Source organism: Hermetia illucens, chromosome 1, assembly GCF_905115235.1.
Source record: "Hermetia illucens chromosome 1, iHerIll2.2.curated.20191125, whole genome shotgun sequence".
Classification (NCBI taxonomy): Eukaryota; Metazoa; Arthropoda; class Insecta; order Diptera; family Stratiomyidae; genus Hermetia; species Hermetia illucens.
In genome coordinates, this window is record NC_051849.1 from 34,000,100 (window position 1) to 34,013,155 (window position 13,056).

At 43.2% G+C, this 13,056-nt stretch overlaps 1 protein-coding gene across 1 annotated transcript; it reads right to left on the minus strand.

The window, feature by feature from the left end:
* Window positions 1–3,569: 3,569 nt before the first annotated feature.
* On the minus strand, window positions 3,570–3,983 carry LOC119661364 (defensin-like). Its single transcript, XM_038070673.1, has one exon. It carries the CDS (start codon window positions 3,940–3,942, stop codon window positions 3,649–3,651), a length of 294 nt encoding a protein of 97 aa, XP_037926601.1. The 5' UTR covers window positions 3,943–3,983; the 3' UTR covers window positions 3,570–3,648.
* Window positions 3,984–13,056: the final 9,073 nt, after the last annotated feature.

Sequence of the window (13,056 nt, forward strand, 5' to 3'; positions counted from 1 at the left end):
TCTAAGAACTCTCCTTCCATGTTATGAATAATTCCACCCATTCCAATTCTCTTTGATATTATCTAAAGCAGGAGCAATGGTATTTTCTAGGAAATAACTAAAATCTCTACACATCTTTCATTCAGAAAGTGGCTCGTTCATAGGAGCGCCTGAAAAGATACATTATCTAATTTTAAAGATTTTTAAGTACGTAGACTGCTATCGTAGTTCCCAAGGAAGGAATAAAATAATCTTACATTTTGTTGATGAAGTAAATTACGATTTTTATGATTGACACCTCCTGTTTAAAGTCAGGCTGCTGGTGGAGGGACTAAAAATTTATTGGTGAAATCAGTCAAAACCAGAACCATTAAATCTTCTTAGACGTAGATATGAATAATGGGCTCAGCTAGAAAACTGAAAATTGAGAAATCGAGAGATTAGCTCTTTTATTTACGTAGAATTAGAATTGGTCCAACGCCATTTGTAATCAGAATTAAAGGTAGCCAGTAATATTGGTACTGGGAGACGAGGTAACTATTCCAATTTCCTTCAACCACCTTTTCTTAAGGGGGGGGGGGGGGGGGGGTCATCCCGTGTGTCGGATCTGCGGGATTGTTTTTTTTGGCATTAAATGTATCTAGATATAGTGTAGAATATATGGGCAAAGTGATTTTTTGATATTCGAAATCGTTCGGAAATTATATTGTTAAACACGTGGTAAGTCACAAGCCAGATTTATGTCGATCAACGTAATAAAGCTCGTATTTATCGATCCGGATGACGTTCGAATGACCTCGACCTCCCGCGCATTGTCCCGCGACGCATTAAATGGTGGCGATTTGGTGAGAAGAAAGAGGAAACGATCTCGCTCATACGACGACCATTACGAATGTGGAAGAATCGTGGAACCAAATGAAAGACACGATCCACAAAGCGGGCTCCGCAACCCTCGGGGTCACCAAGCCGGGTAAGCGGTACATCAACCGAGATACTTGGTTTGGAATGATGATGTTGAAATGAAGGTCCGTGAAAAGAAACGCCTCTACCACAAATTTCTCGACGATAAAACGCCTGCTAATTGGCAAATTTATAAGAAAAAGAACCGTGAAGCAAAGAAAGCGGTCGCTGTCACCCGAGCGAACCATTTCAAAAATCTTTACGATAAACTGGACACTCGGGATGGCGAGAGAGATCTGTAACGACTTGCTAAAAGCCGTAATGAACGCATATAGGATATCGAAGACTTCTATTTCGTTAATGACAAGAACGGTACTTTGCTTACCAACCGTCGAGCCGCAACGGATAGATGGCGAGAATACTTCGAGCAGATTTCAACTGAAGAATTTGCTCATCCTCCAATTCCACAATCATTGCCGACATTTGGAGCAGTTCCACCAGTCAGCGCAACTGAAGTTGAGGAGGCAATAAAACAAATGAAGTCGGGGAAAGCAACAGGACCTGACGACATCGTATCTGAGCTCTGGAAAGCGAAGACCTGGGACCCAACACTGTGGCTCAGTGAATTCTTTAACCGGGTTATTCAGGAAAGAAGAACACCATCTGACTGGCAAGAAAGTACCACTGTTCCAATATGGAAAAAGAAAGGTAATCCAGCAGAATGTTCAAATTACCGTCCGATCCGGTTACTTTCCCATACCATAAAGACTTTTGAACGCATTCTTCACAACCGTATTCGCGAAATCGTTAAAATAACCGTGAATCAAGCCGATTTGTCAAGAACTGCGGAGCTACTGACGCAATACACACTGCGCGGTTACTCATGGAGAAACATCGTGAGAAGCATCGCCCTCTTTACATTGCCTTTCTGGATCTAGAGAAAGCGTTTGACCGTGTACCACACGAACTCATCTGGTATGCTTTACGACAACACTTCGTGCCAAGAGAACTCGTGCGCTGGGTTCAATTGCTCTACCATGATCCGAAAAGGAAAGTTCGAAGTATGGCGGGTGTATGGAAACCGCTTCGTTTCTCTGTTGGTGTTCATCAAGGAAGCGCTCTCTCACCACTCCTCTTTGTTTTTGTTATGGACACCGACACAGGGGATATCCAACGTCCAGCGCCCTATACATTGCTCTCTGCAGATGATGTTCTCCTAGCATCTGCTAGCAAAAATCATCTCGAGCAACTTGTTCAAAAATGGAATGATCGCCTCATACAACACGGTCTCAGATTGAATCTGAATAAAACTGAATTTTTGACGACCGACTCCCATGAAACAGGCACAATCACTGAGCGATTTAAATACCTCGGGTCAACGGTATCAGCCAATGGAGAACTGCGTTATGAAATTGCTTCACGCATTAACGCAACCTGGATGAAGTGGCGCTCCACAACTGGTGTTCTTTGTGATCGACGTAGCAACGTCTCAAATCTAAAATTTACCGCAATGTCGTCCGTCCAGTCGCTCTCTATGGTTCTGAGTGTTGGCCGACTATAAAAGACAATGAACCTCGTCTTGCGGTAATGGACACGAAGATGCTACGTTGGATATCCGCGATCATTATGGGGTTGCACCGATCGTGGAAAAGTTGCGAGAGAGGCGCCTTTGATGGTATGGTCACGCAATTCGTGCCAACGAGAATTCACTTGCCAAGATTGGTCTGAACATCGAAGTCGACGGTAAACGACCAAAAGGCAGACCTAAACAACGGTGGTTTGATACGCTGGATGGGGATTTGAAAGCCTCGAGATTGCACCCAGATCAGGCATTCGATAGAGCCAAATGACGAAGCGATCACGACGAGCCGACCCCGCTTGTGAACGGGACAAAGGCTGAAGAAAAAGAAGATGCAAAATCGCAACAGTATACTGCAGGATTACAGAACCCTGCATTGATACAAACACTGCCGCCAATAAGATTTGAACTGCGACTTTCTGTGCGATAACCTTGTGTTTAACTACTGAGCTTTCCGGACACATGGTGGTAAAAAGATGGTATAAAACTTGGTAGTAGAAAATTGAAAATTCTGAAATTGACTTGGAAAAGCTGGAAGTTGATTTGAAAATTTAAATTAGCTTGAAAGATTTCATTTGGTTTGGAAAATACTCAATCAAAATGTGGGTGTCTTATCATTTTTACTGGCATTGAATATAAGACATTATATTTACATTAACCCAACTTGGATAGTTCTCGCGCTTCAAATTTACGCGGTGCCGGAAGACAGGCACTATGTCGTGTTTCCGCGGCAGATATTTAGCACTGATAAAGATAGCTTGGAAGATGCACAAAAACTTTATCTGAGTTGAAAGCATCTAAGAAAGCTGACGCAAAGTCATCTTGATTAATTTAAAATATCCAAGTGTTGTTAGTTAATCGGGTAATTGGCGTTCTGTTTGTCCGGTTGCTTTAGTATTATCACCTGCATCACAAGTAAGTAGGATTGAACTGGCGAAAAGCTTTATTGCAAAGGAGATATAGGAAAAATAATTGCAGAGTAGAAAAGACTATGCATGGAAAATAAGAAACATGTATTGGTTCTGTAGGGTTCAGCTTGTGTAACCAAAATTCATCAGTCCATGCATTGCAAAACCATTAGTGTTATATTATATTCAATGAGTAAACAATGTGATTTGAAAGTTTGAATAATAATTTATTTAAGTAAACATAATCTTTTCAACAACACAGTCAGTCACAATTGCAGATAATTAATTGGGGGTACATCTACATATTCCATTTTCACATCGTCCACCTTTTCGTCCCTTTCGATATATACAGCTCATTGCGCAGGCTGTGGCCTTTATGTCCTCATTTTCGAACCAGCAGCTTAGCCGTTTGTGTCTCACCAATTCTCTAACTTCTACATTGGAGCTAGGTTCTGCATTTTCCAATTGCTCCAATCCTTCCAGCTCCAAGTACTCAGGCCTAGCGAAAGTGGTTGCACAGCAGACAGCAGCCAAAACTCCGAGAACGATGATGAGCTTCATTTTGCAACTAAGCATTTGCGCTTTGAAATTAGTTTATTTACTGATAATGATGAGAAGTCTATCACTGACTTTTATACCGACACAGATGCTAGAAGAGAAAGCGGGATTCCCAATTGATAGTAGGTTATGTTGCTGATAAAAATACGGTACGAAGATAATACAAGACAGGTTTCTGTTCTTCCCCAGGGGGAATAAAAAGACATATGCATATTGAACAGATGAAAGACCATTTTTTGGGATTCTGTGTATTTGACAGGAAAGAATTTTGATTTCTCCATTGAGCTGGAAATGGCCCAACAAAAGGTTAAACAGGAAGCAAAAATCCAATCAATCATACTTCGTATTTCGAAATAAGGGAATTCAAAAGAATCTTCTTCTTTTTCTTCAGCCTTTGTCCCGTTCACAGGCGGGGTCGGCTCGTCGGGGTCCCCCATCTAGCGTATCAAGCCACCGTTGTTTAGGTCTGCCTTTTGGTCGTTTACCATCCACTTCGGAGTTCAGACCAATCTTGGCAAGTGAATTCTCGTTGGCACGAAGTGCGTCACCATACCAACCAAGAAGCCTCTCTCGCAGTTTTTCCACGATCGGTGCAACCCCATAATGATCGCGAATATCCTCATTTCGGATGTGATCTAAACGTGTGACGCCACTAGTCCAACGTAGCATCTTCGTGTCCATTACCGCAAGACGTCATTCATTGTCTTTTATAGTCGGCCAACACTCAGAATCATAGAGAGCGACTGGACGGACGACATTCCGGTAAATTTTAGATTTGAGACGTTCTTTGATACGTCGATCACAAAAAACACCAGTTGTGGAACGCCGCTTCATCCAGGTTGCGTTAATGCGTGAAGCAATTTCATAACGCAGTTCTCCATTGGCTGATAGCGTTGACCCGAGGTATTTAAATCTCTCAGTTCCGGGCAGATCACTGCCGCTGACATTGATTGTGCCTCTTTCATGGGGATCAGTCGTTAAAAATTCAGTTTTGTTTAAATTCAATCTGAGACCGTGTTGTATGAGGCGATCCTTCCATTTTTGGACAAATTGCTCGATATCATTTTTGCTATTTGATCATCTGCATAAAGCAGTGTGTAGGGCGCTGGACATTGGATATCCCGTGTGATGGTGTCCATAACAAGAACAAAGAGGAGTGGTGAGAGGGCGCTTTCTTGATGAACGCCAACAGAGACACGAAGCGATTTCGATACACGCGCCATACTTCGAACTTTACTTTTCGGATCATGGTAGAGCAATTGAACCCAGCGCACGAGTTCTCCTGGCACGAAGTGTTGTCGTAAAGCATACCAGATGAGTTCGTGTGGTACACGGTCAAACGCTTTCTCTAGATCCAGATAGGTAATGTAAAGAGGGCGATGCTTTTCACGGTATTTCTCCATGAGTAACCGCGCAGCGTGTATTGCGTCAGTAGTTCCGCAGTTCTTGACAAATCGGCTTGATTCACGGTTATTTTAACGATTTCGCGAATACGATTGTCAAGAATGCGTTCAAAAATCTTCATGGTATGGGAAAGTAGCCAGATCGGACAGTAATTTGAGCATTCTGCTGGACTACCTTTCTTTTTCCATATTGGAACTGTGGTACTTTCTTGCCAGTCAGATGGTGTTCTTCTTTCCTGAATAACCCGGTTAAAGAATTCACTGAGCCACAGTGTTGGGTCCCAGGTCTTCGCTTTCCAGAGCTCAGATGCGATGTCGTCAGGTCCTGTTGCTTTCCCCGATTTCATTTGTTTTATTGCCTCTTCGACTTCAGTTCCGCTGACTAGTGGAACTGGTCCAAATGTCGGCAACGATTGGGGAAGTGGAGGATGAGCAAATTCTTCAGTTGAAATCTGCTCGAAGTATTCTCTCCATCTACCCGTTGTGGCTCGACGGTTGGTAAGCAAAGTACCGTTCTTGTCATTAACGAAATAGAAGTCTTCGATATCCTATGTGCGTTCATTACGGCTTTTAGCAAGTCGTTACAGATCTCTCTCGCCATCCCGAGTGTCCAGTTTATTGTAAAGATTTTTGAAATGGTTCGCTCGGGTGACAGCAACCGCTTTCTTTGCTTCACGGTTGGCATTCTTATAAATATGGCAATTAGCAGGCGTTTTATCGTCGAGAAATTTGTGGTGGAGACGTTTCTTTTCACGGACCTTCATTTCAACATCATCATTCCAAAGCCAAGTATCTCGGTTGATGTACCACTTATCCGGCTTGGTGACCCCGAGGGTTGCAGAGGCCGCTTTGTGAATCGTGACTTTCATTTGGTTCCATGATTCTTCCACATTCGTAATGATCGTCGTATGAGTGAGATCGTTTCTTCTTTGTTCTCACCAAGTCGCCACCATATAATGCGTCGCGGGCCAGTGCGTTCCTCACGCCGTTTTATCGGTGGCTTAATTCGCAGGACGGCAATCAACGGCCGATGTTGGGGTGCGATGGTCTCATAGGGAGCAACTTTGCAATCAGTGACAGTGGTAAAATGTTGGCGTCTTATGAGAATATAGTCGATTTGCATTTTACTGTTCCCACTATAAAATGTAGGAAGATAAGACAATCGTTTGATGAACCATGTATTCGTAAGTACAAGGTCATGGGTGTCCGCAAAATCGATTATACGCTCGAAACCCTCGTTGCGCGCTCCGAACCCCTTTCCTCCATGGCACCTGTTACCGTCTGCCTTTTCACCCACATGACCATTAAGGTCGCTGGCAATGATTGTATAGTCGTCAGCAGGCACGTGACAAGTCTTTTCATCAAGAAGTTGCCAGAAAGCATCTTTCTCGACGTCTGGTCGACCTGTCTGTGGTGCGTATGCGGTGAAGAAGTGAATAGTGTGATCAGCTGATATAATGGTGAGCTTCATCAGCCGATCATCAAATCGTTCGACTTCTTTAATGGCATCACGGAAACCCTCTGAGATGGCAATGCCAACACCATATTGAGTGTGTGGGTTACCAAAATAGAGAAGTTTATAGCCATTTTTACCACGTTCGCGTTCAATCTCGCAGCACCAGACCATCGGGTTTCTTGCAGAGGGCAGATATCAATGCGCCTTTTCCGAAGGGCTCTTGCGAGTTCCTCCGTCTTTCCAGTTGGGGTACCAACATTTACGGGTACAGACACGTATTTGTTTTGTTCGGACTAACTTGCTTACGTCCTGACGCCATCCATGCGTCAAGAACCCTTACCCATTTCTCGACAGGACCGGGACCCGTCCTGCCGCGTCGACTGAGGTGGACGCCCTAGCATTTCTCCGAGGCTTGTGACTCAATCCGATCATCATGTTTGTAACGACATTGTATGCATTTTCTTGGTCGACCTGTCGCGGGGCCTGCTACCAAGAGAGATCAGGTAGGATTTAGCATAGTAGAATAATTCCAACTATACTCGATTTGTCTCTTTTCCTGATCTCGGCGTTTCATTTTTGTTTTACTGAGGATAGTACAGAGTACGTTGCCTCAAACCCTCCTCTTTTACTTGAGCTTGGGACCAGCATACTATGTTGATAGCATGGCGGAGTTAGGTGTTGGCTTATTACAAAGCAATGAACGGCATATTGCAATAGTGGAGGCGAAGATGTTGCGTTGGATTAGTGGCGTGACACGTCTTGATCATATCGGAAATGGGGATATCCGCGATCGATATGGGGTTGCACCGATCGTGTAAAAATTGCGAGAGAGGCGTCTTCGATGGTGTGATCACATAATTAGTGTTAACGAGAATTCACTAGCCGAGGTTGGTCTGAACATCATAGTCGATGATAAGCGACCAAAAGGCCGGCGGAAACAACGGTGGCTTAATATGCTGGATAGGGATTTGAAAGTCTCGCGATTGCATCCAAATCAGGCTTTCGATAGAGCAAAATGTCAAACCCGGTCACGACGAGCCGACCACGCTTGTAAACGGGACAAAGGCTAAAGAAAAAGAAGAAGGGCATTATTCGGGACTGAAATGAAGTTTTGGTAGTTAAGGAAGCCAAAATCAGTTCGATACATAGTTGCTGTATTGTTTCAGTTTACTAGCGAACCGTCTGGTCGATGGTGTCGCTGGGTACCATATTATTAGATGAGAGCAGAAATTGTTCACGTCTGGATTTAACGATCTGGCTAGTTCACTTTCAGGAAACTTTCAGGAAGTATTCGATAGTTGTGAAAGATGTTCAGCGTCATACAAAATCACAGCGGACCCTCAGATGAAAACTAATGTCCACATAATATTCTAGTAAGAGTCTGAGCTAGATCTGAACATAATATCTTTAATCAATTGGTCCACTTATCGCTTTATTATTAACACTAAGGAATCCCCTACCATTTGATCTAATTTTATAAGAGAATCCCCGTTCTGGGGATTTGCTCGCGACCGGCACATACATATATGCTTCATACGACTCTTGTTTTGGAGGTGGTTGCTATATAAGCGAAATTGGTGACATAAACTCAACATTCTCATCATATCCGCTCACTATGAGGTTTATAGTTATATTCTCCCTTCTCCTTTCTATTTTTCTGGCTTTGGATAAAACTGAAGCTACACCAACATCGCAAAGACCAAAGATTCCGGAGTCAGGAGGTGGGCTAATCGGTAATCCTAAGTGCAAATGGTGTAGAGGTTGATAAGATTTGGTGATTAAATAAAGATTATATGAAAATGATTTCGTTTTATTTTTAATTATTTCTGTTTTACTATTTTCCTTAATTTTAATTTGCAACAAAGTGTAACCAAGTCGGCATGAAATGCTTGTGCTCCGCCTCAACCGCTTCGGCTACACCTATGCGTCACCGAGCCGGGTTTTATCCACAACCGGACGGTCATGGTATCGCTCATAGATTTCGCCGTTATGTAGACTACGGAATCGTCCATCCTCATGTAGGGGGCCAAAATTCTTCGGAGGATTCTTCTCTCGAACGCGGCCAAGAGTTCGTATCGGGCCATAGAAAACCGAGAACATGGCAGAGCCAAGTATTAACAAAGGCTTGGGAGCTTGGAGTATCAGTGATAAGGTCTTTTCATGCGCTTCCATATACCAGCAAAGTGACAACATTCGCGCGGAACAACCTCAATCTGATGTTGTTGGTAAAACATTTTCCAGATTTTAGGCAAAGCAACGAGCGACATCAAGTTCGCTTCACCCGTTCGAAGATACAAATTTCCGGGAACCATATAAACATTGTTTGACGATTCCAATGTTACGAAGTGGAACCGTCAAACTGAGAAATTCGGGTTCAATCCGGTTCTACTTGCCTCTTTCTCCAAATCCATAGCCATCTTGCCAGAGTCCATGGCCCGATGAAAGGGCAAATACCCTAGTCAGTGTTCGAGGAAAGATGTCATAGATCATTGAACTCATCCGCGTCCTCCGAACAAAGCAGCATGAAGAACGTTACCAACAAGAAAAAGAAATAATATCAGTGACAAGACGAAATCGTGACTGACTCCGCTTAGATCTCAAATTCCTCTGAAAGCTCAATGCAGCACGTCATTATAGACCGCACTTTGGGAGTTGGGGCGCAGTTTTCCCAGCTTGTTTTAAGAAGTGACCAAAAGGGATAGAAATGTGTGGGCTAGCAATCTGCAAGTTTTGAAATTTCATTATTACCGAAATGGCAACAATGCCTCGCAGAGAGATTGACTTCACACCAAGACACCAAGACCTTTGGTTGTCGAAAACCGAATATGATTGGAACACCGGTAGCGAGGGTCCTCAGAATGGTCACTTTCTCCAACTTCAGCGGGAATTTCAACGCTATAAGCTGGACATTCTGGGCCTGGGCGAAATAAGATGGTGGGACTTTGGAGAATACTCCTCCCCTTCTTGCACAATCGCAATGTACTTTTTTACTCTGGATACCCAACTGATAGCAGATGTCAATTCGATGTCGGGTTGCTTCTGACAACTACCGCAAGTTGCGTTCTTTTGACCTAGAAACCTGTATCCGCCAGATTTCTGACTGTAAAATTCCGGTCCAGGTTAAGAAATGCCACAATTGTAATGCTATGCACCAAGGGATACTTTTGATATAGTGGAGTAAAATACTTTCTATGACACGCAGTTCAGGAGAGGCTTCCGAAAGGTGACATTGTGATCGTGATGGGTGATCTGAACGTCAAAGTGAGCACTGCCAACATCTTTGCTCGGACATCTGATGGGGAAACATGGTATTGGTGACCGTAACAATAAAGGCAAATGGTTTATGGATTTCCGCAGCTTCCACAGCCTCTTTATTTGTGGCACATTTTTCGGGCAAGGCCACCGCTTCTAGTTCCTTTGCGGTCTACAGTCCTTCTCTTAACGTTAATTGTATATGCTCCGATAGGATGGTGTGGAAAAAGTGCCTACACAGTTTCCTATATCGTAGCTGCTTTTATGAAGAGAATGGTTAATGATGGCCGAGTTTTTGGATAACTAACATGCCTCTCTAAGCTCAATGAATACTTGCTAGTTTTACTGAGCACCTCATGACAAGAATATAATTTTTACCTGTTGGCTAAGTTACGGAATACTTCAGAGTTCTGTGCTCTGCGAACACAGGGTTCCATCGTCTTGCCATCCATAGATATTTGAAATAATTCTTTTATAAACCTGCAATTACAGTTACACAATGACTTTCTGCGGCGGTATCTCCTTTTGCGTGCTGAGATATTGTAGGCTATCTGATAAGAACTTGTCCGCGTCCAGATTTTGAGATAGTTTCCACTTCTCGGTATAATTTCGCCAGACATCAGAACATTGGAAAGAGCTTCACTTCGAAACAAACACACTGGCAGTTTCTGGCAATGTAATTTTCCAGGAAGCTCCACTATATTGACACCAAATAGTTCATCGTAAACGTTACATTAGGGATAGCACTCTTGCAATCCGGGTGTCGGTTATTGGGATTATTAGCACATTTAGGATAATGAGTCCTCTTTCGACGTCCATTGGGAAATGACTCGAAATCAATGGTGCCGAATTTTCCTCCAGCTATTACGCTTCCTTCCCTCTCCTGAGCTTCATCGTTACAAGGTTTCCCAAAAAACAAGCGTAACTTTGTTTAGTGTAAGGTATACGCTGAAATAGTATATTCAACAGTTCGAACCAGCAACGTGAGCTACATCTTCTTTTCTGCTGAAGTTTTGCTTGCTGTACAGGCTCGCCCCACTTGTAACAGTAGCAGTAGCAGTCCCTGTCCTGTCCTGTCTTTAACGTTTTTTTTACAATGTCTCATTTTTCTCTCTCCCTACGAGTCCAAAAGTTGCGATAAGCAGACTTAGAATACCTTTCTTTTATTCCGAACAGATCTTTTTATTTTTTTACGGTCTCACATTATATGGTATCTCGCTGCATTGTTTGTGTCCCTTTCCCAAAGATTCAATCTTAATTATTACATTATGGTCCTGAAACACGGATACCAGGATTTTTTGGCTGAAATTGTAGTTTTGAATTTGTTGACCGAAAGGGGGGGGGCCGGTGAACAGGTGTGGTGCCACTATTGAGACTGTCTTTTAATATAATACCATCCATATACAGTTTAAGCGGGAAACTAGATCAAAGCTTTTTGCAAGAGATGATCCTGAGTCTAGTGTTTCCAACATATTAACCTCGAATTAGTCTCGTTTTGAAGGAGAGGAGTAAAGCTACACGGCAAGGTTACCAACGTGTCGAAAAATAATCCATACGGCCGTGAGAGCCCCTGTAAAACCAACTTTATGGACGTGCATCTTATTATTCAATTCAAACTGCCTTCCCTGGTCTGTGGTGATCCGAAGTGGTATGCCAAATCTGGACATATGCGTATGGGTATGTTCTCACAACTTGTATAGTCTCTTGATTAGGGAGTGACGCTGCCGCCAGCCAACGTGAGAAACGGTTTACCAGGATCAGGCAGTATCGTTGCTCCTCGCAATAAGCCATGATGGTAAGGTCCAGATGGACTAGTAGCAGTAAGATTTCAAAAAGTGCAGTTACACGATGAGTTACTTTTGACATCTGACAATTATTGCAACCACATATATAATTCCTGTAGTTTTGATATATGGCCAAAGATACATCTGTACTACCTACCCTACTAATTTAACCAATTGTTTCCTCCGGGCTAGTGTAAGAGGTGTACGCTATTTGAAATATTTTTCCAGATTGGATTTATAATGTATTATAAAATTGAATGATACTTGTAATGCACATAATGAAAATAGGATGATCAAACGATCATCCTAAGTGACCGAAACGAAACAAAACGACCTAGAGGGAAGAGCTATCCCAGAAACCTAAAAAGTTGGCAAAATTGACCACGAAGGTCCGCCTGGAAACACTAAAGCTCGATCAAAGTGCTCGGTTGATATGTTCTTGCACGCCTCTGTGCTAGCCAGGCTCGGGAATGTGGGGGGGATCCTTTGAGCGCTTTGATCTCTCACGATGCGTGGGTCCGCACCGGGTTTAAAAACTAAACCACAAGCACGAAAATTTACGTCGGCCTAACGATAAAGACCAACCAAAACCAAAACAAGTCGGGAAACCGGAAGCTTGACGCTTCAGGTATAAAAGGTTTTGTGTTTCCCTATGTGAGGAGCATAACGTAGTTCTCCATTGGCTTATAGCATTGACCCGAGATATTGAAATCGTTCAGTTCTGGGCAGGTTATTGCCATTGCCAGAACTCAGCGATTTAAGTATCTCGAAGGGCAGGTTACTTCCATTGCCAGAACTCAGCGATTTAAATATCTCGCGTCAACGCTATCAGCCAATGGAGAACTGCGTAATGAAATTGTTTCACGCATTAATGCAACCTGGATGAAGTGGCATTCCCCAACTGGTGTTCTTTGTGATCAACGTGTCAGCGCACGTCCCAAATCTAAAATTTACTGCAATGTCGTCCGTCTGCCACTCTCTATAGTTCTGAGTGTTGGCCGACTATAAAGGACAATGAACGGCGTCTTGCGGTAATGGGGACGAAGATGTTGCATTGCACTGGTGGCGTAACACGTTTTGATTACGTCTGAAATGAGAATACCCGCGATCGATATGGGTTTGCACCGATCGTGGGAAAACTGCAAGAGAGGCGTTTTCAATGGTGTGGTCACGTGATTCACGCTAACGAGAGTATTGATCAGATTACATCCTGATAAGGCAATTGTTACAATAAAAT